Source organism: Capricornis sumatraensis, chromosome 12 (genome assembly GCF_032405125.1).
Source record: "Capricornis sumatraensis isolate serow.1 chromosome 12, serow.2, whole genome shotgun sequence".
Lineage (NCBI taxonomy): Eukaryota > Metazoa > Chordata > Mammalia > Artiodactyla > Bovidae > Capricornis > Capricornis sumatraensis.
In genome coordinates this window covers 42,807,840-42,834,629 of record NC_091080.1, presented here as the reverse complement: position 1 = coordinate 42,834,629, position 26,790 = coordinate 42,807,840, and the positions used below count along the sequence as shown (strand labels likewise).

The following is a 26,790-nucleotide window of genomic DNA, read 5'->3' as shown; positions in this document are numbered from 1 at the left end:
TACTGATCATTCAGTTCAGTTCAGTTTAGTTGCTCAGTCATGTCTGACTCTTTGCGACCCCATGAATCGTAGCACGCAAGGCCTCCTTGTCCATCACCATCTCCCGGAGTTCACTCAAACTCACGTCCATCGAGTTGGTGATGCCATCCAGCCATCTCATCCTCTGTCGTCCCCTTTTCCCCCTGCTCCCAATCCTTCCCAGCATCAGCGTCTTTTCCAGTGAGTCAACTCTGCATGAGGCGGCCAAAGTACTGGAGTTTCAGCTTTAGCATCATTCCTTCCAAAGAAAACTAGGGCTGATCTCCTTTAGAATGGACTGGTTGGATCTCCTTGCAGTCCAAGGGACTCTCAAGAGTCTTCTCCAACCCCACAGTTCAAAAGCATCAATTCTTCGGCACTCAGCCTTCTTCACAGTCCAACTCTCACATCCATACATGACCACTGGAAAAACCATAGCCTTGACTAAACGGACCTTTGTTGACAAAGTAATATCTCTGCTTTTTAATATGCTATCTAGGTTGGTTATAACTTTTCTTCCAGGAGTAAGCATCTTTTAATTACATGGCTGCAGTCACCATCTGCAGTGATTTTGGAGCCCAAAAAGATAGTCTGCCACTGTTTCCACTGTTTCCCCATCTATTTCCCATGAAGTGATGGGACCAGATGCCATGATCTTCATTTTCTGAATGTTGAGCTTTAAGCCAACTTTTTCGCTCTCCTCTTTCACTTTCATCAAGAGGCTTTTTAATTCCTCTTCACTTTCTGCCATAAGGGTGGTGTCATCTGCATATCTGAGGTTATTGCTGTTTCTCCTGGCAATCTTGATTCCAGCTTGTGCTTCTTCCAGCCCAGCGTTTCTCATGATGTACTCTGCATATAAGTTAAATAAGCAGGGTGACAATATACAACCTTTACATACTCCTTTTCCTATTTGGAACCAGTCTGTTGTTCCATGTCCAGTTCTATTATGTAGTAGCAAATCAGTAACTGAGGTCTGTCATCCTCCACAGGAAATAGAGACTTGATAATTCTGGAACTCTTGTTGGGCTGAATGTAGTAATAAGTACACATGTGCAGATGTTCTAAGAAATGGGCTGGAAAGGAAAGCTATGCAGTATTTATGAGATAATTTATGAATTCAAAGTAAACTAGAGAGAGAAATAAAAACAGTGGTGTGTGTAAGGTAACTTTACTCTTTCTTTGGGACTACGTCCTTCCCCTCTCTTCTTGTATTCTCCTCTCCTTGGAAATGAAAGTTGTTTGACTAGCAGTCTATAGTCCTGGTTCTGGCATTACCACCTGTATTAATCATTGTTCTCCAGAAAGAGAGAATGGGTCTGTGTGGAGAGAGTAAGGTTTCTCCCTCTTGCCGTTGTGGAGGCAGGGTCAGTCCAGAAGCTGCAGGTCAGGCTGGCAGGTTTGGCAGACCCAAGGCAAGAGTTGCAGTTGAGTCCAGAGTCAGTCCACTGGCAGAATTCCTTCTTGTTTTGGAGTGAGGCCCACCGATGTTATGGAGGATGATCCCAGTTAACTCAGAGTCCACAAATTTAAATGTTAATCTCACTCAAAAACACCTTGATAGAAACATCCAGAATACTCTTGAGCACTATGGTCCAGCCAAGGTGACACCCAGAATAGCCATCCTATTTAAACAGGTCGACTGAGACACATGCAACGTGGGAAAAGGAATTTCAGGGTTGTGTTGTCCATATTCTCCCCCGCCCCAGCCTCCCAATTATCTGCTTACATAAAATAGGAGGGTTTTGTTGAGTTAGGGAATATTAAGGTGTGGGTTTTTTTGTTTTTTGTTTTTTGCCATATGTACTATAAAGAGAAACTAAGTGTGAAATATTAGGAAAGCTTCAAGTAAAGATATGTTTTAGTAACTCAAAATAAGGACAAGTTTGAAGTCCATTAGCCTGATTGGTTGGTGGTTTTTTCCTGAGCCCAGTCTAGTAAAAAGCTTGAAGCACCAAAGTCATATTCGATCCTTTTTGTGTAGAAGCCAGGCTTGATCCAGCAGTGGTGACTGAACTCCCGTTTGAGTTAGAGCACATGGGCAAGGGTGTGACCACCAGTGACTCCATTGTGACCTATTTGAGGATGTCCAGCCAGTTCACTGTCTAGGGTCTATCAGTGGAAATGATTATTTTTTAAATAAAACTTTCTAAATTTTGTCATCGTTTTCTTGTGCAATTGTGAAATTTCAAACTCAGTAATTTTTCTCTTCCTAGGAAAAATTCTGTGATAGATTAAGAATTTGAAAAACACTTCTCACTAGTATGCATGCTGCCAAATTGAAGATTAAAAACACCACTATGGTCTGGCTCCAATCTCCTGTTTTTCTTTTATCTCATTCTTTATATTTATTTTCCAGTCAACCCAGAGGTTGTCCTGCCTGTCTAAATGCCTTCCTCCCTTCATCTCCTGCATTTGAAATCTACTCATCCTTTAAAGCTCTGCTCTGCTACCTCATCAGAAAAGCCCCTAGCACCCACCACCCCAGTCACACTAGCTGAGAGTGAGATTGTTTACTTCTAAACCCTGTAGCATTATTTTGAACTACCCCTGGGGTGCTTACTAGTTGGGTAATTGTACTCCACTGTCTGATGGTAAGTTCCTGAGGGCAAAGACTGGGAGTTATTGTATCTTTGTAGACTTCCCAGTGCCTGTGGAATACACAGTAATGTATACAGTATTGCTTACACGGGGTGAATGAACGAACTAGCCCATCTGTAACAGAAGCAAAGTGGTCTCCAAGGTTATTCCCCATAGCTTATCTCCGATGTTACCTGACACTTCTCTGTATCTAGGGACGCACACAGACTCTGCTGCACTTCTTCCCTTCACTCCCTCTTATCTCTGCTATGATTTAGTGCAGTGAAACAGTGCAGAAAAAATTCTTTTCTATTCATACCACATTTTAAGTCCTTTCAGCAGCCTTCTTTCCACTGAAAAGAACTCAGCTCTTATCAGTTAGTTCAGAGACCATTCAGCTAATGACAGTGATCTGTTGATCTCATCCATTGCTCCCTTCCTCTCCCCCAGATTTTTGTTCCTCCCAAGGAGACCTATTTCTTGGCCCTTTGTCTGTTTGTTCTGATGTTCACTTTATGTCATTTATTTTTTCCAATTTTTCTCCTTTAATATTAAGGGTGGACCGTTTTCATCATTGTTGATTTACATCCCTCAAATTTTTTCTTTCCAGAACTTCTGGAAGTCCCTTCTGTGTGAATTATTCTTTAATCATTAATGGGGTGAGGGTGGGCATGCCTCTCTTCTGTACGTCCCAACTATTCTGAACTTGCATCGCCAATGTTTCACTTTAATCCTACATTTAGCAGACCAGGTCATTTCTAATCACAATGTCAGTATTTTAATTTCTAGCTGATAGTTGTTCTTTTAAAATTTTCTAGTGAATTCATTGTTGGCTGAATTTTGTGCTTTTTGTTGAAAATATTCATTCAGCTATATCAGACTTAACAGAAATGATTCACAGTCAATCAAATGATTTACTTGTATTTAAGTAAGTATTAAAGACTTGTGCTTTTGACTTGTTTCCTAAGGAATTCAATAAAGAGTAGAGAAGTAGTTACTATGACTTACCTGTTTGCCGTTAACTTTCATTAGGTGTATATAGTCCTCATATGGTCATTAATGTGTTCCATTTAAAAAAATATATAGTATCCCCGCAAGTTTCATTTTAATTACTACTTTAATGATTTTATCATAGTGATAATTAACTTGGAGCCCCCCGGCACATAGGCTATACTTTCCTCCTCTTGCACCAAATGGATAATGTAAGATATACTATAACTTTTGTATTTTCCTTTGTAATTTTTTCCTTTAAGCTGAATTACAAGGCTGTATATGAAATTTGGAGTGTTTTGAAGTATTACAGCTATCTGAAGTTGGTCATTCCTGCCCTAAAACAATTCAAAATATTTTCTTTTGGCAGGGAGGGGGGTGGGTATAGCTCAGTGACAGAGCATTCACTGCAAAATAGGTTCTTTGTTTTTTGCCATAGTAAAATTTCCTAGAAAATAAATGTCTGCAGAGATTTCCTTTGGAAGTATCCCAGGGGGATGTCTTGTCATGTGTAGTATGTGAGGTGAAATAGCCCAGTGGGCCATTGCATAAACATGTTTGTAAAATGCTCGAGCTATTTCAGAGCTATTTAATCTGGCTTATTAAAAAAAAAAATCTGATAGTGCTGCTGCCTTGAAGTTTATTTTGATTATATTGGATGACTTGGAATCACTTGGTGGCTGGGGGAGAGTTTAACTGTGCTTGGTGAAGGATGAGTTGGTTTCCTAGCAACTGTTCAGTACGATCAAAATCTCTGAGTGAGCCATTGACTCAGACTCAGTATCATAGGGCCTCCTTTATGAAGGCACCTAATTACTGATTATAACATGATGAATTATTGGGGTGTTTTTAATCTGATTCTTCTTATTTGAGTAAAAGATCACCTGGTTTATTAGATTTGCTTACTAATACTAAAGTCTTCAAATAGTAATATAATTAGTTGGTTTGCTTGGGATTTTTAGATTCATTTTCTTATTGACTGGTGAGCTCTGTACAAGGAAGTGGAAAACTCAGAAGAAAAGAGATTAAATGGCCTGATTCTGGTTACTTAGCTAATTATTTTCAAAGCTGGATCACTGACTTTAGGGATTTTCCCCTCTAGGTCAGTGATTTTTAAGTTGCAGGTTGTAAGCTGTGAGTTGGGAAATCACACAACACAACCAGCCTTTTTAAAAATTTTTTTAATGGAATAGAGTGGAACAGAGCAAATATCAGAGTACATCATATGTCTTGAGGCAGGTTGTTGCTTCATGAAACTTTGGTTTCAGTTGTATGTGTGTATGTATGTATGTGTTTAACTATGGCCATAATGAGTGATTTTCTTCCTGTGGGTTGTGTTCAAGAAGGTTTGAAAGCTGCTGGTCTTAGACTGTTGCCCGAAAGGTACTTTATATGTTTAGGAAAAGAGAAGATCAAGTCTGTAGAAAATACTTTGTTCTAATTATAAGTACTTTAATATTTTATGCAAATGTATTGACATTGATAATAAAATCATGTTGAATAGCAGTAGCCCTGTAGGGAATATGTTTTTCTAAGTAGGGTTTATTATAGGTGGGAGAATTTCAGGCAAGTTTCACTTTCCTCTTTTAATACCGTCCTGAATTTTCTAATAGTTTGCAGTTAACATGTTATAATCATAGAGAAGGAAACAGAAGAAAATACCTTATTTAGTCTTTTAGTAAAGTTCACACATAATATTCAGTGTTGTTTAGTGTATTTGTTTTATGTCAGTAGAGGATGGTTGCTATTAAGGAAAAAAAAGCCATGCATACACTTTTTTGTCTGCCTAAAAGGAGGGGGCAGTACATTCTTTAGGGGACAGGGGAAGCAGAAAGGACCTTGACACTGTCCAAATGCTGAAAGAAGCAAAGAAACAAATTGATTGGCCAGCTGGGAAGAAAGGAGACTGTGTTCAAGGCCTCTGTTCTGACTGCTGTTGTTGCTCCTTCTCTGTGCTTAGCTTCCTAGAAATGAGTGTTGGGAATATATTAAGCATGTTTCTTTAAAACAGAGCTTTTTTGAAGAAAAATGCTTTGTGATTGTCAGGATCAATCAGTGCTTATTACTTGAGATTTGCTTCATTTACTGGGAATAAATGGAATCTCCAAGGATTTACTCCAATTTTCTTATTTGTCTAATTGTATAACTAGGAAAACATACAAAATTGTATCCATAAAATTTAGGCTTGAAGATGAAACATAGGTTTTATTGATAAGAATGAGTTAAGGCAAACTAAAATGAGGTTTGCATTACTTTTGGTTAACATCATGAATATTGTGTTTATCCTGTAGTATGTTGACTTAAATGACAGTTGGGCAGTTTTCTTTCTTGGAAGTGTTTGATTATAAACAGTCCCTTTAGTTTCTTAATATATGCCACATTTGTGTAATTTAGATATTGAGCACACACAATGAACCGTGTTCTATTGTTTGTAAATAATGAAAAAGTGGCCCACTTTGTTTTACTAAATAGTGCAGCTCCAGACACTGTACCTGCTTATGTGGGCAGATTATAAAAACACTATGTTACTTAGTTTGCATGTGGCTTCTCATCTACTTTCAGATTCTCGATGAATTTTTTCAGACCCTTGATCAGCAAGATGCTAAAATCTTTTTAAAGTCCCATTTCTCACCAGACAAGACAGATATTCTAAATAATTTAATTGAGCTTTAAAAAAAATAGAGTGAAGATTATATTTTTGAGTAATCCTGAAAATTGGCTAGAAATAGAAGATTATCTGAGTTTTAAGTCACATATATCTTTTCTCTTTTTTTTTTTTTAACATAAAATGGAGCCAGACCCATATTTTTGTCTCTTTGATAGAGAGTGAAATATTAGAGTGTCTGGCGCATAATAAATGTTCGGTCAGTGCTTTTAGTTCCAGTCCATCATTAGGTTGCCCTAGGACTGCGAATAAGTACCTTCAGTGTAGAAACTTTATCCATTTCACTTACTAGTATATCTTTAGCACCCAGGATAGCACATATTAGTTGCATGATAAATATTGATTGAATAGCTGGATTCTTATCAGTGCTCCCTTCAGAACACATTTCAGATTGAAGTACAGTAAGACTCTCCTGTAACTCTAATTTGAAGTAGCACAGCTGGCCATTGGTCCCAGTCATCTGACCGGCATCTTTTCTCAAAGAAGAGTCAACTGTAGTGCTTGTTTTCAGGGAGAAGACGCTGTGGGAAGAGTTAGCCAGGGAGGGAAGGGCAGATGAGCAGCGATGATGCAGTCCTCCTAGCTCAGTCTCCCTGGGTCTGCCCAATGGACAGGTGCAAACTGACAGGAAGATTTCAGACCCCCTTGCTTTCAGGATATGGGTTTGGACTTCCCCAGTGAACTTCCAGGTCTGCTCATTCATTGCACTCATTCCTGTTCATTGATCCTACAGTAGCCTGACCTCCCAGTGCACACAGTTGAGTTTTTTGCAGTCCATTTCCTGCCTCTTGACTTCGCTTCTTATCGTTTCTATCGCTGCTATTCTAATCCAGGGTACTTGGATTACTGAAAAAACAAGCTCGTGATCGTCCCTCCTTGCAGTCTTAAGTTTCTGTGGTCCAGTATCTACATAGCAATCAGAATGACCTCTAGAAAGCAAAGCACACCATGTCATTCCCCTTCCTGCAGTTCCTCAACAGCCTTCTAACCTGTGAGACAGGTAACTCAGAATCTATCCTAAACACAAACCTAATAAATACAGCCGGTCAGTGTCACGCATAAACATTTTTGCTTATATCTTAGATAAAATATTAGCAAATAGGATCCAGAGGAACATTAAAAGATTACTATACCCCAAGTAAATGAAGTTCATTTCAAGAATGTGAAGATGATACAGTATTTGGAAACCTGTTGACAGAATTCACATTAATAATGCTAGGAAAATAATGCTGTGGTTATCTCAGTAGTTGTAAATGTATAACTTTTGCAAAATTCAGTGTTTGACAAAATTTAATATTCATTTCGGATTGAAGTTCTTTATAAAAATAAGGAAGGAAGGAAACCTCTAAGTGTGTAAGCAAGTCAGCAGCTGTTATCCTTCTGACTTCACTGTTACCTGACAATGTCCTAGAGCTCTTCTGGTCTAAAAATAACCTAAGGAGCTATGGTAGGGGAGGCTAAATAAAGTAGGATCAATATAGTAGTGCTGTGCGTTTATTTATTATTTGTTCACTGTTAAGTGAATACAGGAATCAAAAGGGCTTTTCTAAGATATTTATATACATGTAATAATGTAGATTTAGAGAAATCTGGAATTATGTCCACCAAAATGTTTGTAATGACCTAACTCTGTGAGGTGAAGTTTCAGGTAAATTTTACTTTCGTTGTACTTTTTTGTATTTTAATCTCCTATAGGAATCTGTATTTTTATTGCTTTAATTCTTAAGAGGCTATTACTAATAATAAATAGTTTTTTTGATCTGTAAAAGGCATAAGTGACTGACATCTAGATAAAAACAAATTAGGGGCATCTCTTAGGGTGATACAGGAAAATCATCTTGGTGGTCTTATCCAATCATACATGGGTACCCTGCCCCCAGGAGTTTCTACTTAAATCACTTCAGTTGTGAGTCACTGTTAACAGATTATAGTATTAGCTATCATTATATTTTGGACTTTTAATGTATCAAGCATTATATTGTCTTTTATGTACGTTAGCAAAATTTATCTTTGCAACACTAACTTGTCATTATTTTTAACCATATTTTATAAGTGAGAAAATGGAGGTGAAGGTCACGGAACTAATAGTTGATGGGGATCTTTTTTTTTTTTTTTTTAGCCTATTCTTAAGCATTTAATCATAATTCCTCATCTTCAGAAGTCTGTTGTATTCCTCAGATGTTTAGGGGAAGAAAAAAAGTTGAGAACTCTGGTCTGGAGTCTGTGTCTGTTCAAATATAGAAAAAAATTAGAGTGTCAGATAAAATATATTTTATTTAAAGGGACTTCTGTGGTGGTCCAGAGATTAAGACCCTGCCTTCCAGCACAGGGGATGCAGGTTTGATCTCTGATCAGGGAACTAACATCCCACATGCTATGGGGTGTGGCAAAAAAAAAGTATGTTTTATTTCAAAAGATTGAAACATTTTATAACAGCAGAATGATTGAAATAATGAAATATACACCAAAAAGCTTGGCTTGTTCAATTTGGCAGTTGTATAGAAGGAATTAGGAATATATAATTATATACCTTGATATACTTTAAATCAGATTGTGACAAATTTGTTTAACTAAAAAATAAGCAAAAACTATAGAATGAAGCAATGTGATACAGTAGAATTGCTTGGCATTTAGGGACATATAAAAGAATATATTCTAAAATATGCATTACCTAGGAATCCCCTGGTGGTCCAGTTCTTAGAATTCTGCACTTCCACTGGCTAGGGCCCAGAATCAACATCTGGTTGGGGAACTAAGATCCCGAAATGTGCACAGCACAGCCTAGAAATAAAAAATATATATAAATAAACATTCAATAAAAATGTATGTATAGAAAAATTCAGTGTGTAGTATAAGTTAAAGATATACATAATAAGTATTCATAAAGATACAGATTCTGCATTAATCTCTCAGAATACAAAACTAGAAGTAAAAGCAGAAATATTTTCTTAACAGTTAGACATCATCAATTGAAAAGTGTAATTTGAAATACACATCTGTGTGTATTATGGCACACAATGATTAACAACCAAACTGAGAGTTATCAAGTGTCCAGAAAGTATGCCACCAGGCTGTGTTTACAGTGTGTAAGTTTAGTTCCAAACAGATCTTGGAGAGCAGCACTTGACAGTGGTTACTTGTGTATCACTGTCTCCTTTTCACAGATCCATTAAAAATCAGCTTTTCTTACGGACTCAGAGTCTCTGTTTTGCCTTGATAAAGTCAGTGAACACATGAAGACCCTGGCTTCATCCCTAGAATAAAAAGTTTTTGCAGTTAGCTTGACAGAGATGCCAGCGTTACGCAGTTCTGTACCTGTGTGAGATACCTCTAATTGATAATGGCAGTTTCCTGACTAGCCCAGGTCCTGTCTTTCTCAAGATGCAGTTCCGGCAGCCCTTAGTTTTCTTCCACAGTTGGGCCCTTAAATGAAACCAGTTTACCATCTCTGCTGTTTGCCAGAGTCATCAGTGTGATGTTTCCTAATGTGACAGTCTGGAGAGCAGAAAGTCTCACCAGGAATGGTTATCTCTGTAACACAGACATCTTTTTTAGGAAATGGCAGTGGAGACTTTTTTGGAGCACAACAACGTAAAACAAGAAGAAAAGCCGTGAAACTGTAAAACAAGGGCACACTCTTTAATTTCCTGTTGGCCAAAAAGTTCATTTAAGTTTCTCCATACCAACCTAATACAAAACTAGTTTTTCTTCTGGGAGAAAGAAAACAAGAGAAAAGCTTGTTTCAAGGCATAGTTTCAAATAATCAAATAAGTAGACTTCGAAAAGTATTTCATCCATCTGTTTCATTGTTCAGCAGGCAATAAAGGTGTCCTGTAGTCACTTCTGTGAGTAAGGTAACTATTCTTGAAGATGTTGTCATGATGCTATAATACTTTCAAGTCGCATTGGACCTTTGCTGTATGTAGCAGCAGAAAGTTTCATGAGGGGATGTGCCTCATCAAAATGTCACCAGCAAAGTTCTGTATGTTCCTTTAAGATGATTACATTTGATTGCAGTTTACTAAAGTCATGATTGTTGTTGTGTTTGATCATCAGTGACTTGGATGGTTTGGCCCTAGGGCTATCAGGTTCTCCCACTGATAGACAAAGATGAAAGGGATTAGCCTTTTGGAGAATATAGTATTGTCTCCGTGGCATTAAGTACTAAAACAAAAATCAAGTCTTTTGAAGTCTTCTTTAATACTGATTGAACAAATACAAGAGTATTCATGATCTCTGTGGTTTTTCTGCCATTTTCTCTTGAACTTCCCATTAGGTTACATTCTCAAAAGAAATGTAGTGTGAATTTGTCTCCTAAATCAGACTGTCACTCTCTGGAGCTTGTGGAATGGCACCATGGGAGATCCCATGGGAAACGACTCACTGCTTATAAATAGTGTTATTAAAACAGCACTGAACATCATTCTCTTTTGTTTCTGACTATATAGCATGCCAAAGCTGAACTTAAATCCACTAATTTAAGTCTGCTTAGTGCCTCAGCCCTGAGATCTACTTCAGATCATGCAGTAGGCAGTGAGTTGTCTAGTAGAAAAAGTTCTAATTATTAGCTGGAGCTTTGGCCCCAAACCCTAATACCTACCAGGCAAGACTTTGACAGAGAAACTGTTCTGAACCAAGGCTCAGAACCAAGCTGCTTGGGATATGGCCAGTCCAATGAGTGTATAATAAAATGAAGACCAAGAGAGGGTTTTTTTTCCCTCCCTTTGCCTAGTAGCAGGCTAACCAGTACCACCCACCCCAGGGCTTCTCAGATCTGAACCCAGCTGCTGAATGAGTAAGAAATCAAAAGAGGGAGTTCTTTCACTCTATCTAGAATAGAAGGAAGAAAGAGATGCCCCTTTGTGCTTGTGCTTTTGCCAGAAATGGAAGTAATCTTTTAGGAGCACTTGAGTGCTAGCAGAATCCATCACAGCAAGCCAGATAATCAGCTGGTAACTCTGGAGGAGGGTGTGGTGTTCGGGATGTGGTGGAGGAGTGACGGGTGGTGGAAGAGTCTCTGACTGTTTAGACTCTTTTAACTGTATGTGGCCCGTTTATAATCAGGGTGTATTCGTGTATTATATCTTTAAAAGGCGAGTGGAGAACCAGACGTTGCCAAGTAACACAGAGGAAAGGAAAGTTGTTGTGACAGAAATACAGGGCCAGCACTGATGTAGTTGTGAAAAAGGTCTGACTAGGCACAGAGCCCTGGGGTAGGGGGAGTTGTCCTCGAGCGGAGCTTGCAGGCGCCTGGCGTCCCACCTTGAAGACTTCTCCCTATTCACAGCACAGGTGGGGAGGGGCCGTGAAAGGTGAAGCGTTTAAGTAATAATAAAGCACAAGAAAAGGGTTCAAAGAAACTTGTGAAAAAGTTCATCCCTACCTGTCACTAACCTTTTTTGTTCTTCCAGTCCTTACTCGTGGCACTTTTTTTTTTTCTAACCCAGTTGTAATCAGTGTGTCTATCGTTTTCTGTTCCACTGTTTTCCTAATAATTTTCCCCTGTTACTCTGGAAGATTTTAAGCAAGGGGGTGACGTGATCAGCTTTGTCTCTTAGGAAGTGAGCCCTCGTGATGGTAGAGAAGGCAGAGTTGATGGGAGGAGAATCAAAATGGGGTTCAAGAGATGTCTCAGGGCTCCTGCCCTGATGGCCCATGAGGAGAGAGTTCTAGCTCAGACGTCAGGTCGCCTCCTGAGCCCCACCCCCAGTCAGGTGGACAGGCTGCCTGTGCCTCTGGGAGGGCCCACCCCTGCCGTCACATTCCACAAGCGTCCCTGAGCCCTGGTTTGCTCTGGAGCAGGGCCTCATCTGGTGTCAGCGATGGGCAGTGCTGTTTGTGGTTGGCAGTTCCACGTGGCTCATGGGGAGTGTTATCGGCCCTGCACTTCCTTGTGCTTGCCCTGCTGTCTCGGGGCAGGAGTGGGTGTGATGAAAGAGGCTCTGGAAATGTTTTCTTGAGCAGAACATAATGATCATGACTGTGGTGATACACATCCGTTTAAAGCTGGCTGTATAAATCACTCTCAGCAGGGCATGTTGGGAAGGGGGTGGCTCTGCTCAGGGACAGCTGGATCCTTGCTGCTGCCCCAGCTCATCCGTCGCACTCAGAGCAGGCCAGTCACTCTCTCTGGTGCCGTGTTTCCTCACCTGAAAAGCTGCAGAATTTTCAACCTTTGAAATGTGTGCACTGCCTTTTTAGCAGTGTCTTTTCGCTGAGGATAAAGAAATAATTTTGATCTTTGGTAGTTAGTAGAGTAATGTCCTGGAAGTCACATTTTCTCAGTAATAGCATAGAGGCTGCTGTTAAGTATGGTCAGGGGAGCCTGTGACCTGGTTCCCACTGTACACAGCCTTCATTAAGATCTTTGATTTGATCTTCAAGATTGCTTTGATCCGTGTTTGAAAGGGATTGAGCTCGGGTTTCGCTCTTATTTGGCAGACTGATAGAACTGCAGTCAGGTCAGGCGGACAGCAGGCTGGCGGCTGAGAGAGATTGTGGCCGCCGCCTTCCCTCCCCCTCTGCCTTCTTTCCTTCTCCCTTTTTCCTCAAGAGGGGCAGCCCTTACATTGCATGTTAGTGTGGTAGATACACCACCATAACGGGTTTTAGATGACAGTTAATCTTGCTGTTTTTAGACATTTAAAAACTGTTTGAAGTATTACTTTTGTAAAATCTCATTTTAATATGTTAGTTTCCTTTTTTATTTAAAAATGGGAACTGTTCAGGTCATGGAAAATTTCTACTACTCTGCTAACTCATTTAGAAAAGGCTCTTACATTGATTTCTCTATAATTTGTTTGAAACATAGATATATACTATGTGGTTCCCTCCCCGCAAAAAAAGCTATCAGGTGGCCCCTTCCCTGTAATTTCCTTGCTATTTTAATAATACAGTATTATATTTGAAGATGCATTTCCCCTTAAAGTTGCAGGGTGTTTTATATAATTGAAAGAGTTAGAAGGAAGCAGAGCATTGTAACTTTCTGCCAGATGTTCCACAGTAGTGAAGCAGACTGATAACAGCGCCAAGAAAAGCCCTCACTCTGCCTGGAGAAAGCACTACCGTATTTGGCCTTCATGAAGTTGCATATACTTGGCATACACACACACATACACACACACACACACACACACACACAAAGCTTCTTCGGTGACTTCCTGTGTTTGATTTTAATTTTTGAGTAAATGTGGTTTTTTCAAAGGTGGATTTATGTTATATTGGCATATTGTCTATTTAAAAGAAACCACTACTGTCTACTGAAAAAAAACACTATTTTGTTTCCACAGAAACCTGCTAATATTTTAGTTATGGGTGAAGGTCCTGAGCGAGGAAGAGTAAAAATTGGTATGTTATATCTTTGATAAGTCACAGCGTAGCACTCTTTTAAAACTTTTGCAGGCAGCTTTATCACTTCTAATTTTTGCTGTAATAATATGCATTTATTCATATAGTTCCATGTGATCGAAGCCATTTCTAAAGAATATACATTAAAAGTGAAAAATGTTTCACACTCTCAAAAGGTGTCAGACAATCTTTAGAGACTGAAGTGTTCTAATTATAAAATAAGCCATGTGAGTTTCTTAGAAATTTTTTGCCTTCATTAAAAATAGCCTGTAGAGGTGAGTGGCTTCTATCCCTGTTAGAAGCCAACCTCACCTTTAGTCCTAAGGGCGTACAGCAAACTACTAATCATACCATCAGTTCTGTTTCCCTGAGCCAGGTCAATCCGAACATATCCTTCTGTTAGCCTCATCTAGGTCAGGGATTACAAGCTAAGAATACCACTGAGGCTGGGTAGGTTCTAACGAGCCTTTGCCTGAAGGGAAAAGAATTAACGAGCTTTCTGTACCTCTGCATGTTTTCTAATAGCTCTGTTTTCTTATGTATCAGTGCAAAATTTTACCCATTTCTGGTCTGATAACTTATAGGGATAGAGCTAGATTTATTTATCCTGTTTTTTCATTGTCATTTCCAAGTTGTGTTTGTGACATTTATTTAGTTTGTGTGTGGATAGAAGAAATGTAGTAACCAAATTATCTTAATTTTAAAGCAGCAGGATTATGGGAGTATATAACAAAATAAATAGAAATTTCTGATTGCCAAATTTAGTATAAATTTGGATTATCAACTGATTTGTACCACTTCACCAGCAAAGAAAAACCCAGGTGTCCCCAACCCTTCTTTCTACCCTCCCCTTTAAATCCTCCAATCCCATTTTCTCCTTCTAATTAGACTTGGAAAATACCCTTGATATAAACTGCAAAATTCTTGACAAACATTTGATGCATCTCAGAATGCTCCTAGTCAATTGGCTTGCTTTAAGAACCAGGCCCTGTCGGTCCTTATGTAGCGTCAAATGCCTGTTAGGTCCTTAGGTGTACATTTAGCAGATTTCATCCAACCAGTGTGGTGGCATCAAATTCAAATGTAAGTTCAAAGCATGCACAATCTAAAAGACCCAGCCAGACAGTATTTACAGATGTGTTCACTACTGTAAGACTCGGGGAAAATTTATATATTAAAAATAATCTTGTTTGGAATTATTTCTGTGTCAAATGTATGATGTTGACAGGCTTGGGGGATATCAGTAGCTTAAAGTAGTCACACTTAAGGTACATTCTTCTGTAAGTCAGTATTTAGTAATCCGACTCATGGTTTTAGTTCTTTGCCACATTTCTTTGTTGGTTTTTTTAACCTCTATAAGTAGATCGATTAAGGCCTGCTTCATTAAGAATGTGTATTAGGAGAGCAAAATCAAACAAATGGTGGATGAATCTTGAAATTTTTGAATAGGTGGTATGACTAGTGATTGTTCATTCAATGTGTATTTGGCAGCTCTGTGTAATGACACTGTACTTGATGTTCCAAGGGATAGTGAGACAAAAACGTTTTTATCTGTAAGATCATGGTTCGTTAGGACAAACAGCTGTGCCTGAATAACTGCACTACATAGTAAACTGTGCGAAATGCTGTGAACTGTATCTCAGCACAGCTCCAGCTCTGAGATACGAGTTGTTGACATTTGTCAAAGCAGTTTCTTCTGCCCTCAGTTTCCTCATTTGAAAAAGGAGGTGATTGAATTATATGATCTTTAAAGTCTTTTCCGGCTTCAAAAAAAAACAAACACAATTCTTTAAAATTAAAGAAAAAACTCAACCCAAATAAATGGGGGGAAATAGTGGTATTGTCATACTGTACATCAGCGTATACCAGTGAGCATGCTTACTGATGCAGATAACGGGAAGCCTCACTCTAACTGATCTAGTTCCCTGGTACTTGTGACCAGTGAAAAGAATGAACGTGCGGCTGGCTGCACAGCCCTGTCCCCCTGGTGGTAAGACAGATGGAAAGAAATCTGCCTGGAGGAGTAGGGTCACCCTGGACCTCAGGCAGCAGAGTGAGTCTGTAACCCAGTGGCAGTAGTTTGCAATGAATGAAGATCTCAACCTTGGCTTATATTTAGACTTCTGAAAGGGGTGAGATGTTTTATTGGTTTTTCTCCCCACAGAATTCACGTTTTTCTTATCTTAATTGTAAAATTAGAGTCATCAGTTACATTTGTAAAAATCTATTTACTTAGCATTGTTATTATTATTATTATTATTATTTTTTACAGCTGATATGGGCTTTGCCCGATTATTTAATTCACCTTTGAAGCCTTTAGCAGATTTGGATCCAGTAGTAGTTACATTTTGGTACCGAGCCCCAGAATTACTTCTTGGAGCAAGACATTATACCAAAGCTATTGGTGAGTAGAACTAATTAAAGTTCCATGACATTTTTAAAGTGGCCTTGTTGTTGTGAAATATATATATGTATGTCTGTTTTTTAGGTCAAGTGATACAGAAAATTATAAAAGTAAAAGCAAAAACTAACATAAAATTCTACTGTCTAGAAATACCGTCATTGGCATTAGGGGTATACCATTCCAGACATCTATTTCTGATAAATAAACAGATGCTAAAAAGGTTTTTAAATATATGGGCCCATACTATAAATTCTAAGTAAAAACTATTTTAAGTTTAATTTTAGGTGAAAAAGGAATAAATACAATAAAATTTCTGAATCATTGAACTTCAGACAAATATTTCTTTTGCCAAAAGAAATGCTAGCTTCTAAAAGATTTCCCTTAAAATAAAGGAAAAGAAGATTATGAAAATAAGTAGGAGCTGAGAACATGGTCATTCACTTTTCAGTTTTCATTAGGATTGATTGTCTCCCTGTATGAAGAATTAGGAAATGAGTGCTCTTCTGCTTGTTCCCCCACCAGCCTCTCAATTTATAAGCTCTCTTAATAATATCAGTCATCATCATCATCATCGTTACCACTTTGTTGATGTTTACAGTGTTAATTTTCTGTTTGCAAACCACAATGCCCACTGTTGTTTATACTTAACTACATATTGTAATGGACTTGATATTCAGTTACCACCTTTTACCACAGCTATATCACAATCCTTTTATGACATCTTTATTCTGCTTCATTTTATTTGGTAGAATTTTATCATCAAGTAGTTTTTTTCTTATGTATTTTGTCTTTCCTTTTTTCGTGCCTCTCTTTTTGTATGCCTTTATTGCTTACTTGTTCTACGTTCTCCAGAATGGTATTAAACCCATTTTTATTTTATTGGATAACTCCATCCCCACCTCTTATACTTTGCTCTATTCTGGATCGATTTTCGTCTTGTTTTTTCCCTTTTTTGTTCATCTGGGTTGGATCTGTTTCTTTCTGGATTTCAGTATTTCATCCCTTACTTTGCTGCGGAATATTCTCAAGTAACTGTCTTAGAGGTAAATTTTCTAGTTCTGTATTTCTGGAAAAAAAAGCATTTGTCATACTTTTACAGTTTGGCAGGGACTAAAGTTACAGGTACAAAGAGATTTTCCCTCAGAGTTTGGTGAGGCTCCTCAACTGTGCTCTGGCATCAGTGTTGCTAATGGAAGGTCTCACGTGGTGGTGGATTCTGTGGGGTTTTGTGTTTCCTGAAAACAGAGGATTTCTCATCCTTGTGTTTCACACTGATTTGCTGGCCACCTACAGGCCCGCTCAGTTCGAAGCTTATGTCCCCTGTCTGTGAAAGATTCTCTTGAAATAGACTTGACTTCCTCCTCTGTGTTTTACTTCTCTCTTTCCGAAGCTGAGTGTAGGCAGATGTCGGATTTCTTGGACTGGTATCCTTTATACCACTTTCCTGCTCATGTTTTTCTACCTTTGTCTTTTTAATTTCTAAGAACCCTTTCTTGTTCTCTGTGTTTTCTTTGTAGTCACTCTCTTCATTGATTTGTCTTAGTCTCCCTTTCATGTGGCTAGTATTCTTCAACTGTTTGTTGACCCTTGATGTCTCTTTGCATTGAAGACTCAGGTTACAGAACGCTGCTTGGGAACTTAGTATGCATGGATCAGAGAGCTCCGAGGCTGGCAGGCTTCACTTTAGAGTGATCCAGCCAAGAGCAGCCATTAATGGAGAACCCTAAATGCCAGCATGTGCGAGTCTTTGCCCTGAGGACTTTAGGAAGAATCCTCCAACTTTCAGCCCAATCTTTGTATACCTGGTAGTCTCAGGGCATTTGGGAAGTGGGGGGTGGGGGATGGTGTGTTCCGCAGTTCAAAATATAGTCTTTGTATTTGACATTTCCAAGTACAGAATCTTCCCTGAGTTGTGCAGGACACATCTGCTTCCCATCCAACAATAATACTGTGGACTGGGGCCTTCTCTGAACTGTTTCCAGAAATGTTTTTATCTGTATCTCTGCTCAGTCAGGTCTGCACACGTGTCTTCATCCAGGTCTTAGTCACAATTCTCCCTCTTCAGGGAGAACTTCCTTGGTCACACCATCCACCTTCCCCGTCCTGTTAGTAGCTGTATGCAGTGTCTGAAATCCCCTAACTCGGTCGGCCGTGCCCAGCTGTCACCACTGGAGCCTGCATGGCCCGGGTAAGAAGGGGTTCCTTGCCAAGGGAATCCCTGATGGTCTCTTTCTGTGCTTTGTGTTACTGGGGCTTTGCTGTCACTTCAGTGTGTATTCAGAGGGGAAAGGAGTGATGGTTGTACTCTTTCCCTCATAGCAATCTTGAAGTCAATGTGTTGTTTTTCATAAAACCTTTTATGTTCACTAATCTTTGTATCTGCTTTGAGATCACATTTTACTGTATAGAAAAATAAAGGTAGATTATTAGATATGGGACTTTTCTGTGCTATTATTGCAACCTTTCTACAAATCTAAAATTATTCCAAAATAAAATATTTTATTTTCTAAAAAGTCAGTTCAGTTCAGTTCAGTTCAGTCACTCAGTCGTGTCCGACTCTTTGCGACGCCATGAATCACAGCACGCCAGGCCTCCCTGTCCATCACCAACTCCCGGAGTTCACTCAGACTCACGTCCATGATGCCAGTCATGATGTCAGTGATGCCATCCAGCCATCTCATCCTCGGTTGTCCCCTTCTCCTCCTGCCCCCAATCCCTCCCAGCGTCAGAGTTTTTTCTAACGAGTCAGCTCTTCTCATGAGGTGGCCAAAGTACTGGAGTTTCAGCTTCAGCATCATTCCCTCCAAAGAAATCCGAGGGCTGATCTCCTTCAGAATGGACTGGTTGGATCTCCTTGCAGTCCAAGGGATTCTCAAGAGTCTTCTCCAACACCACAGTTCAAAAGCATCAATTCTTCAGCGCTCAGCCTTCTTCACAGTCCAACTCTCACATCCATATATGACCACAGGAAAAACCATAGCCTTAACTGGACGGACCTTAGTCAGCAAAGTAATGTCTCTGCTTTTTAATATGCTATCTAGGTTGGTCATAACTTTTCTTCCAAGGAGTAAGTGTCTTTTAATTTCATGGCTGCAATCACCATCTGCAGTGATTTTGAAGCCCCCCAAAATAAAGTCTGACACTGTTTCCCCATCTATTTCCCATGAAGTGATGGGACCAGATGCCATGATCTTCGTTTTCTGAATGTTGAGCTTTAAGCCAACTTTTTCACTCTCCACTTTCACTTTTATCAAGAGCTTTTTAGTTCCTCTTCACTTTCTCCCATAAGGGTGGTGTCATCTGCATATCTGAGGTTATTGATATTTCTCCCGGCAATCTTGATTCCAGCTTGTGTTTCTTCCAGTCCAGCATTTCTCATGATGTACTCTGCATATAAGTTAAATAAGCAGGGTGACAATACACAGCCTTGTTAGGAGGAAAAGTAAAGATTACTGAAGCTAGTCTTGTTTTTCAATGTATATTACTACCTAAACATACATTTGATTATCTTTTTTACAAGTATATTCTAAATGTTTAAGCATGTAAACTAATATCATACATAGCTTTTTTTCCACCTAGAAAATGAATATTTAAATATTTTTTTCCACTTAGAAAATGAATATTTTAATGTCTTTTGGTAAGACATATTTAAAGACTATACAAATAAGAAAGTAATTACCAACTTGTAGCTGCTATTAATGGAAAACTTCAGACTGAATTGATATAAATTGAAGAAAAAATAAACTATCACATAGGTTTGTGACTCTGGCTCATCATTTATCTTTTTCCTTTTTCTTAAGAAACCCATTTTTCATTGTGAGCATTGAGATCTGAACAAGCTGTTACCCTCCAGAGCAGTTTACCAGTTCTAGGTCAGGGCTATTCATCACAGAGCTGGACTCACCAGCTATTAGATAGATTCCCTTGTTCAAATGGGTGCCTATTTTGGGTCGTAAGAGGCCTTCCTCCTCATTAACATCAAAAGTTATTGGATAGCTATTAGGCTTTTTAAAACTTAAGAGAAACCAAAATGAATGGAAATTATGTCCTTTACTCTTAAGGGATCTCCATCCATTTGAGAAACTGAATATGTGTGGGAAATATGTTGCCATCTTTGAACAGCAGAAGCCTAGCCCCTCTGACTTGTCACCTTAGCTCTGCCACTCTGGGGGTCCGAGGACAATGTATCCTTCACAGCCTCGTTTTCTGAAGACAAGGATTTAGACTAAATCATCTCTCAGGTCCCTTTAACTCTAAGCATTCTGTGCCCTTGGATAGACTCCACTGCCTTCTGGGGTGGGAAGAGCACAGGGGACTAACGTGGGGCAGGTAACTGAGACCAAGGTCCATGCCAGTCCCCACGAGCGCCTGGCCTGGCCCAGAGCAGTTCTAGAGGATGGTTTCTTCCAATGAAGTTTGACAGAAAACAACAAAATTCTGTAAAGCAATTATCCTTTAATAAAAAAAATTTTAGTAATAATATAAAAAACTAAAGTGATAACTGCATTAAAAAAAATTGGATCAAAAAAGTAATGATGTAAGATCTTACAGATTGCTTTTTCATTTGAGAGACAGAAATCATACATAAATCACTTTTATATACATTTTAAGGATAAAGACTAGAATCCACAAGTGAAAAAAGAAACTTCTACCTTACTTCCAGTCTCTCCTGCACCATTACGTTCCTCCTGCTCCCCAGGTGGGTAGCCTAGGGGTGCAGTGAGGTTCTCACCAGGGCCTCCAGACCACTGTCAGTGCACTTCCCTAGCACTTGGACTTCCTGAAGCAGATAGAGAAACCTTTGTGGTTGAACTTACATATTATTAGCTGAATATGTTCATTTTAGTGACATCACTGAGAAGGCTTAAACCTGCCAGTGGAGTTAGGTGGGTCGTGTTAATACTAAGGTACTAACAGGCAGCAGGAGAGCGTGGGGGAAATCTGAGCACATGAGCCCGCCTGTTCCCAGCCTTGCTGCAAATAGGTCTTAGTGCCGTGGTCATTCACTCCCTTGTAGGAGACTGCCAGCCGAGTCATTAAACCCAAGAGAAAATGATAGATTAGTCAACGGAGATAGGCTCGTTACTCATGGGGACAAAGTTTAATTCAGTTTTGAGTGTTGAGGGTTTTGTTTGATTGACTTTGTAGAGAAGGGTGAAAGAGGGGAATCAACTCTTTAATTAATTGTCACTAGGGCAGTCTTAAAAGTTTTTATAACATATAAACTTCAATAAAACTGGGAGAATGAGAATTTACTCTTGCATTAAGGTAGAGGCTTATAATTACTGATTAAAACAAATTTAATCTATATCTCTGCTTTCCCCCATTTGGGTCTGCGTAGCCTGCCAGTTGGTGTCTACTTTGCCTGGTTAGCTCCATAGCTACACACAAGCATTACAGAATTTGAGAAGTATATGGAGTTTGTGTGTTTTTAATTTGAAAAGTTTTTCTAGAAGAAATTTGACAGGTAGGTGTGCAAGAAAGGACTTTCTTATGAATTCAGCACAATCTGAAAAAATAGGCAAGGTAGGAGAGACTTGTTGACAAAGATTCAGAAATTTATCTGAAGTAACAGCCTGATCAGCGAACTCAAATTCATGATTATTCACTGGGTCAGGATTTGAAGGAGGGAAGGATGGTAAAATTGATAACAGGTGAAAAATAATAGAAAAAACCTGAAGAGAGAAGTTATATAGGGCAAAGTTAAACAGGTTTCAGTATTTTTCCTGCTTTCTTGATTTTTCTTTTAAAGCAATGTCGAGTGAGGGTGGCTAAACTACTTACTGTTCATCTTCCTTTACGTGTTTTATTTTCTTTGTTGGGGTTTTCATTACCAGGCTGAGTGGACACAGTGTCTCTTGGGCGCCATGAGTAGGGTTTTAAAGATGCACACTGACCCACAGGCCCTCTTGGTGACCCCCGCTTAGCTTGCCTACCTTCTTCCCTTGGATTGAGATGATCAAAGGTCAGCTTTCTGTGGGGTTCCCGCATAAAAAGAATAATCACAAAATAATTAACTTTCCCATTTACTTTCTGATGGTAAAACGAAGATATCCTGGCTTATATTTCTTGAGGAGACTTTTTCATAAGGTGGTGTTGGCCTGATTTGGTTCTCTGATGGGGGAGCAAACTGATGAGCAGACAGCGTCATTTTTTAAATCACTTGCTTATAGTCTTGCTTGTAATCTTAAAGTAAATAGAGGTTTAACTAGTTATTTTGAAATATAAGTGTGGCAATTTTAGATGAAATATGTATATTCCAGTTTTAGATTTTAGGAATTCCAAGTTATTTATTAATTGACATTTTTTTTTCTTCACTTTCTATTTAAGTGACCATTATTAACAGGTCTGAATAATCAGCTTTAACAGTGGTTTTAACTGTCCTCCTATAGTTATTTAGGGCTTCCCTTGTGGTTCAGCTGGTAAAGAGTCCGCCTGCAATGTGGGAGACCTGGGTTTGATCCCTGGGTTGGGAACATCCCTTGGAGAAGGGAAAGGCTACCCACTCCAGGATTCTGGCCTGGAGAATTCCAAGGACTGTAAAGCCCATGGAGTCACAAAGAGTCGGACACGGCTGAGCAACTTTCACTGCACATAGTTTTTATGTTTGCCACAGGTATTGGTTACATCAGTGAGACACCGTTTACTGTCTGCTGTGTGCATAGCACTGTCCTGAGTGTAGGGAAGTTGCCATTGCTGGTTTAGGGATTTGTTAAGGGTAGAGATGGAGTATCTGCAGCTTCAGATTATAAATTGGCATATTTATCTTCTAATAGTTCTGTTAGTAGGAATTTAATATGATTGAAAGTTAGCCTGTATCTTAAAGTAAGTGAAGGAAAATTGTTGTATACAGAGGAATCCATTTGCCTGGCTCTTAAATAATTCTTATGAAGTTATAGCCTCTGTGCCTGTTGAAAGGTAGTATTTTGCCCCATATTTTCTTGTCTTTTAAACACCTAAACTTGCCAAATCTGACACTGCTATAGCATGAAGAAACCCTTTGAACGGAAAGTCCTTTCAGGAGAAATGCTATTTTGTTAGAATATTTGAGGTCAGGCGTCATCTTTTTCCTGTTGGAACAGCACCTTGCTAACTAGTGCTAACACAGGAGGATAATTATTAAACTTTACAAGCTAATAAGTCCATAAACTAGATAAAAAATAAAAAATGTTTTTTACCTCAAAAAACGGTGCTGATTGTTTTCAGCAAGTATGCCCGATTTCCAAGGCTGTTTGGGTTTTCTGTTTGTTTTTTTGTTTGTTTGTTTAGTTTTATTTATTTATGGTTCCTATGCTCTGTGTGCAGCTTTGTATGTATTTCACAGATAAGGTAATATTTGAAGCACTTAAACTCACCAAAAATTTTAGATAATAAATTTGATTGAACTTGGAATGAAACCACTGGGTGGGATGGAGGTATAACAAGAAATGAAATACGGGTGGATGGGGTGGGAATATATATTTACAAACAATATTTTTTGTATTTATAATTGCTTAGGATTTAATATGACTTATTAGGGGAGAAAAAGAATGAAAAAACACTCCCTGCCAAGATAAAGATGCATTTTCTTTTGGAAAGAACCACTTTATTTTCCTCCTTTCTTTTTCTTTTTTCCTTTCTTTTTTTTTTTCTTTTCTTTTCTTTTTTTTGTTTGTTTTTGTTTTAAAGATATTTGGGCTATAGGGTGTATATTTGCAGAACTACTAACGTCAGAACCAATATTTCACTGTCGACAAGAGGACATCAAAACTAGTAATCCTTATCACCATGACCAGCTGGACAGAATATTCAATGTAATGGGATTTCCTGCAGGTACACATTATATTTTTGTTTTTGTTTTTAAATCACTGTTGTTTGAACTTAGATGTCTTCATTGAAAGGATGTGTATTTTTAGCTGATGAAAGCTACTCTTACTCAACTCTTTATATTTATGACTTGCATTAATCAAAGACCCTTAGAAATAGCAAAATTTGTAGAGTTCACATATTAGCATAAAAATATTTATGGGTTTCTTGAATTTGAGGAGTGTATTTTTGTTTCATTTTGGTTTTTGGTTTTGTTTTGTTTAATATTTAAAATGATAAAATATTTGCAATATCTGTGTTTAAAAAGTGCCTTTAGTTCTCACCATTGGCAACTGAATAGAATTCAGGAGCATGTCTTTTTGTCTGATAGCATTTAATAATAATGTCATTGTTTGGTATTTGAATGCAGATTTTGAAGACTGTTTCTACTTGAAACACATTGTATTGAATCGTAGCATTTTTTGCTCTATAACCCTTGTCAGTAAGAACATCCTTTCCAGTTAGAACAGGCAGGATGTGAGTGAAGGCCCAGCCCTGCACAGCAAGTGAGCCTGCTCTGACTGCCGCTGGGAGGTGGTGGTTGGGGCATTTCGTCAACGGGCTTTAGAGCTCTAGCCCCAGCCCAGTCCTTGGGCCGCAGAACAGAAGTCCATTACTCTCCATTTGAAACGTCTGCATAGTTTTGGCTAGTCAAGTACTTATTACTGAAATGATAAACAATAAGTTTATTATTAATAAATATATGTTAATAATTTAAAATATCAATAACTTATTGAAATAATAATAAGAAATAATATGTTGTTTCTTATTAGGAATTTTTCTCAGATCAGTGGCTCAAAACTAATACAGAAATATCTGGGAGTTATAATTCCACATTCCCTTTAATTATCAGTAAGTGCAAAGTAGCTACCTTTGTCCAGAATTGACCAACATTTCTACAAAGATTGCTTTGTTGAGATGGGAGTTTCATTTATTCACTAAAGATTTATTGAGCACCTGCCATGTTTCAGGCACTGTGTTAAGTGTAAAATATTGTTGATATAACACATGTGATTCTTGCCCTCTTGGAGTTGACACTGAGCTGCTCTAAGTAGAATGTTGAAAGAATAGGAGTAGTTTGAGTAGATGGAGAAGAATGGCCTTTTCTTCCCGCTTCTGAATGCACTCATCAATTCAGGGGTCCCCCGGGGAAGGAGCCTGACTTACAGGGGCTTGGAGGAGGGGTGGCCTCCACAGGAGATGGTTCTGAAATGGTTCTTAGGGTGTGGTTCCACATTTGGGATCTGCTTATAGGGAATCTGAAAACCAGGCAATAGAATTTAGATTTGATGTGCTAAAGAAGGAGAATCTGTGATAAGTTCTTGAGAACTAGTGCTGTGATTTGTGTTCTACTTTAGAACGGTTTCTGTGGCAGGGGTATGTAAAAATTTAAGAGGGGTAACTGAAGTCAGGAAACCAGCTTTTACCTGCAGCAGTACTGCACGTGTAAAGTGATTTGGATGGAGAAGAAAGGATAATGGTATAATTTTTTAGAGTAAGCCTGTAATTGGAAGAAAAAAATAAAAGATTATCTGAGGATTTCTACTTGAGAAATTGACAGAAATAAAGAAATTGGAACAAGGAAGTAGTCAAGGAGAAAATTCCTCTTAGGAGTTTAAAGTATGTATTTAGTTTACAATATGTGGTATCTGGAGACTAGATAGCAGATATTTTTATAAGCCAGTTGAGAGAGAAGCTAACCTCTGGAGGTCATTTAAAAGCTGAGGTGCCATGAAGCTACCTGGTGGAATGTGGGCACCTGTGGACTCTCAGTAACTCCTCCAATGGGCACAGCAGGCTTCTCAAACCGCGTGTGGTGTTTGAGTAACTCTAATGTCAGCAAAACTGACCAAGACGTTTCCACCTGATGGGTCCGGTAGCTGGAATTGCTTTTGTTATTATTATTGAAACTAGCCCAGATACTAGCTGACTTGTTCGTATGCTCGTACATCCGACTCTGTGTTTCAGACAGCTGTAACTGCTTACCTTGATTACCATGTAAAGCAGTGCATTTAATGAGGGGAGCGTAAGGAGGGCCGTATAAAAAGGACAGCTTACAGCTGCTGAGGGGGATGATACTGCATTTATTGTTGAAAAGATCGGTTGCTGGATTAACCAAGACATGGTGGGACAAAAGTGGTTTTACAGATAAAAATAGAAGTATTTAATAATGGAAATATTTGTTTATAACTTGTTGGTGTCTCAGTATAGAAACTGAGATAACTTATAGTAAAACATAGAGAAAATAGACATTTAAAAATTTTAGACAAAATAAGAGAGAACACAGCGTATGGAGAATGCATTTACAGTTAAAGATGTTTACTGCAGCTCACCATTTATTCGAAGTCTGTGCTTTCAGGGAGGTTAAAATGTAGGATATGTAATGAGAAATGAAGTCACCTTTATTAAATAAAGTTCTTAATAATAGAAACCTAGACAATATAAAATTGTATCAATGTGTTTCACAGATAAAGATTGGGAAGATATAAAAAAGATGCCTGAACATTCAACATTAATGAAAGATTTCAGAAGAAATACGTAAGTTGGCAAGAAAATAGACTGTTGATTTTTGCTTTTCTAGAATACTCAGGATAAGATTGAATACTCAGCATGATAGAATACTTGACAGAAGACTAGTCTGCTAAATAATTTTACTTATTTACTGTAATAAATATTTTTGCATTGTGGTAGTCTTCATTTCTTAAGATGTTTGAATGGTGATACAAGAAGGTGAATATCTAATATCAGCAGCTGATTTGGCTATGAGGAAAAAAGTCAGTTCATTTCTTTGCATATTTGTTACTTTCTGGAAGCTCTGCATCTGTGAAGGGTATCACAACTGAAGCAGTAAGAGACTGAAAGAAACCAACCTTTGCTAGTAGCCACCTGCCTCCTCCTCCTGGGTTGGGTTGTAAATTTAAACAAGTTTTTTAATAGAGAA

General features: G+C 38.5%; 1 protein-coding gene across 2 annotated transcripts in view; it reads left to right on the top strand.

The window, feature by feature from the left end:
* The window catches only part of CDK8 (cyclin dependent kinase 8), a 75,400-nt gene that overhangs the window by 41,101 nt on the left and 7,509 nt on the right, over positions 1-26,790 (top strand). For both annotated transcript variants that reach the window (XM_068984316.1, XM_068984315.1), the window contains exons 5-8: positions 13,543-13,600; positions 15,873-16,004; positions 23,673-23,816; positions 26,318-26,387. In XM_068984316.1, the coding sequence (XP_068840417.1) occupies positions 13,543-13,600; positions 15,873-16,004; positions 23,673-23,816; positions 26,318-26,387 (404 nt within the window). The remainder of the gene's footprint in view (positions 1-13,542; positions 13,601-15,872; positions 16,005-23,672; positions 23,817-26,317; positions 26,388-26,790) is intronic.